General features: G+C 56.9%; 1 protein-coding gene across 1 annotated transcript in view; it reads right to left on the reverse strand.

The window, feature by feature from the left end:
* The window catches only part of LOC119587126 (protein patched-like), a gene marked incomplete at its 3' end in the record, with an annotated part of 106,921 nt that overhangs the window by 25,313 nt on the left and 80,974 nt on the right, over window positions 1-634 (reverse strand). The window contains 1 exon segment of the mRNA XM_037935877.1: window positions 80-201. Within this exon segment, the coding sequence (XP_037791805.1) occupies window positions 80-201 (122 nt within the window).

Here is a 634-nt window from a genome sequence, read left to right on the forward strand (position 1 = left end):
CACGTCAAATACCCCAAACCCTGAGAATCTCGTAATCCAAACGTGGAGGCAAGCAAGGCAAGCGAGAACGGCAACCCACCTGACGATGTGTCCCGTCTTGTTGGTCTGAGTCCCGCCCACGATCAGATCCTCCGGCCAGTGCATGAACTTCCCGGCATACCCGTAGCATCCGCCCGTCAGCTCAGCGCCTACGTCAGGCACCTGTGGGAGGAGGAGGAGAGGGACACGTAATATGACAAAGCGAAATTCCCGGATATGATACCATATGGGTCTCTAAAACTTCAAGTGGGAATTCCTAAACATGTTAATTATATACATAAATTATAGTATGCAAACAAACACGCGCATGTGGGCGTGCGATAATTGTAGGCAGAGCGCGCGGGCGGCTTCCCTAAAGGCTTCCGTCGCCGGCCAAGGTGCGGGCAAGGCGGCCAAGGCGTGGCGGCCAGGGACTAGGGCAGAGTACAATGAAACTCTTGCTGGTGTAGATGCTATCTGCAGGAGGCTGGGTCGGGGTGAAGGCTGTGGTGCCACTCCCCCCTCCCCCGTCCCGCCTCCCTCGCCCTTGCGCTCTGCGCTGCATTCCTCTCTGCCCGTCCCCTTGGCTCTCCGGGGACAGCCGAGATCATATAAT

This window comes from Penaeus monodon, chromosome 22 (assembly GCF_015228065.2).
Source record: "Penaeus monodon isolate SGIC_2016 chromosome 22, NSTDA_Pmon_1, whole genome shotgun sequence".
In the NCBI taxonomy this organism is placed as follows: Eukaryota; Metazoa; Arthropoda; class Malacostraca; order Decapoda; family Penaeidae; genus Penaeus; species Penaeus monodon.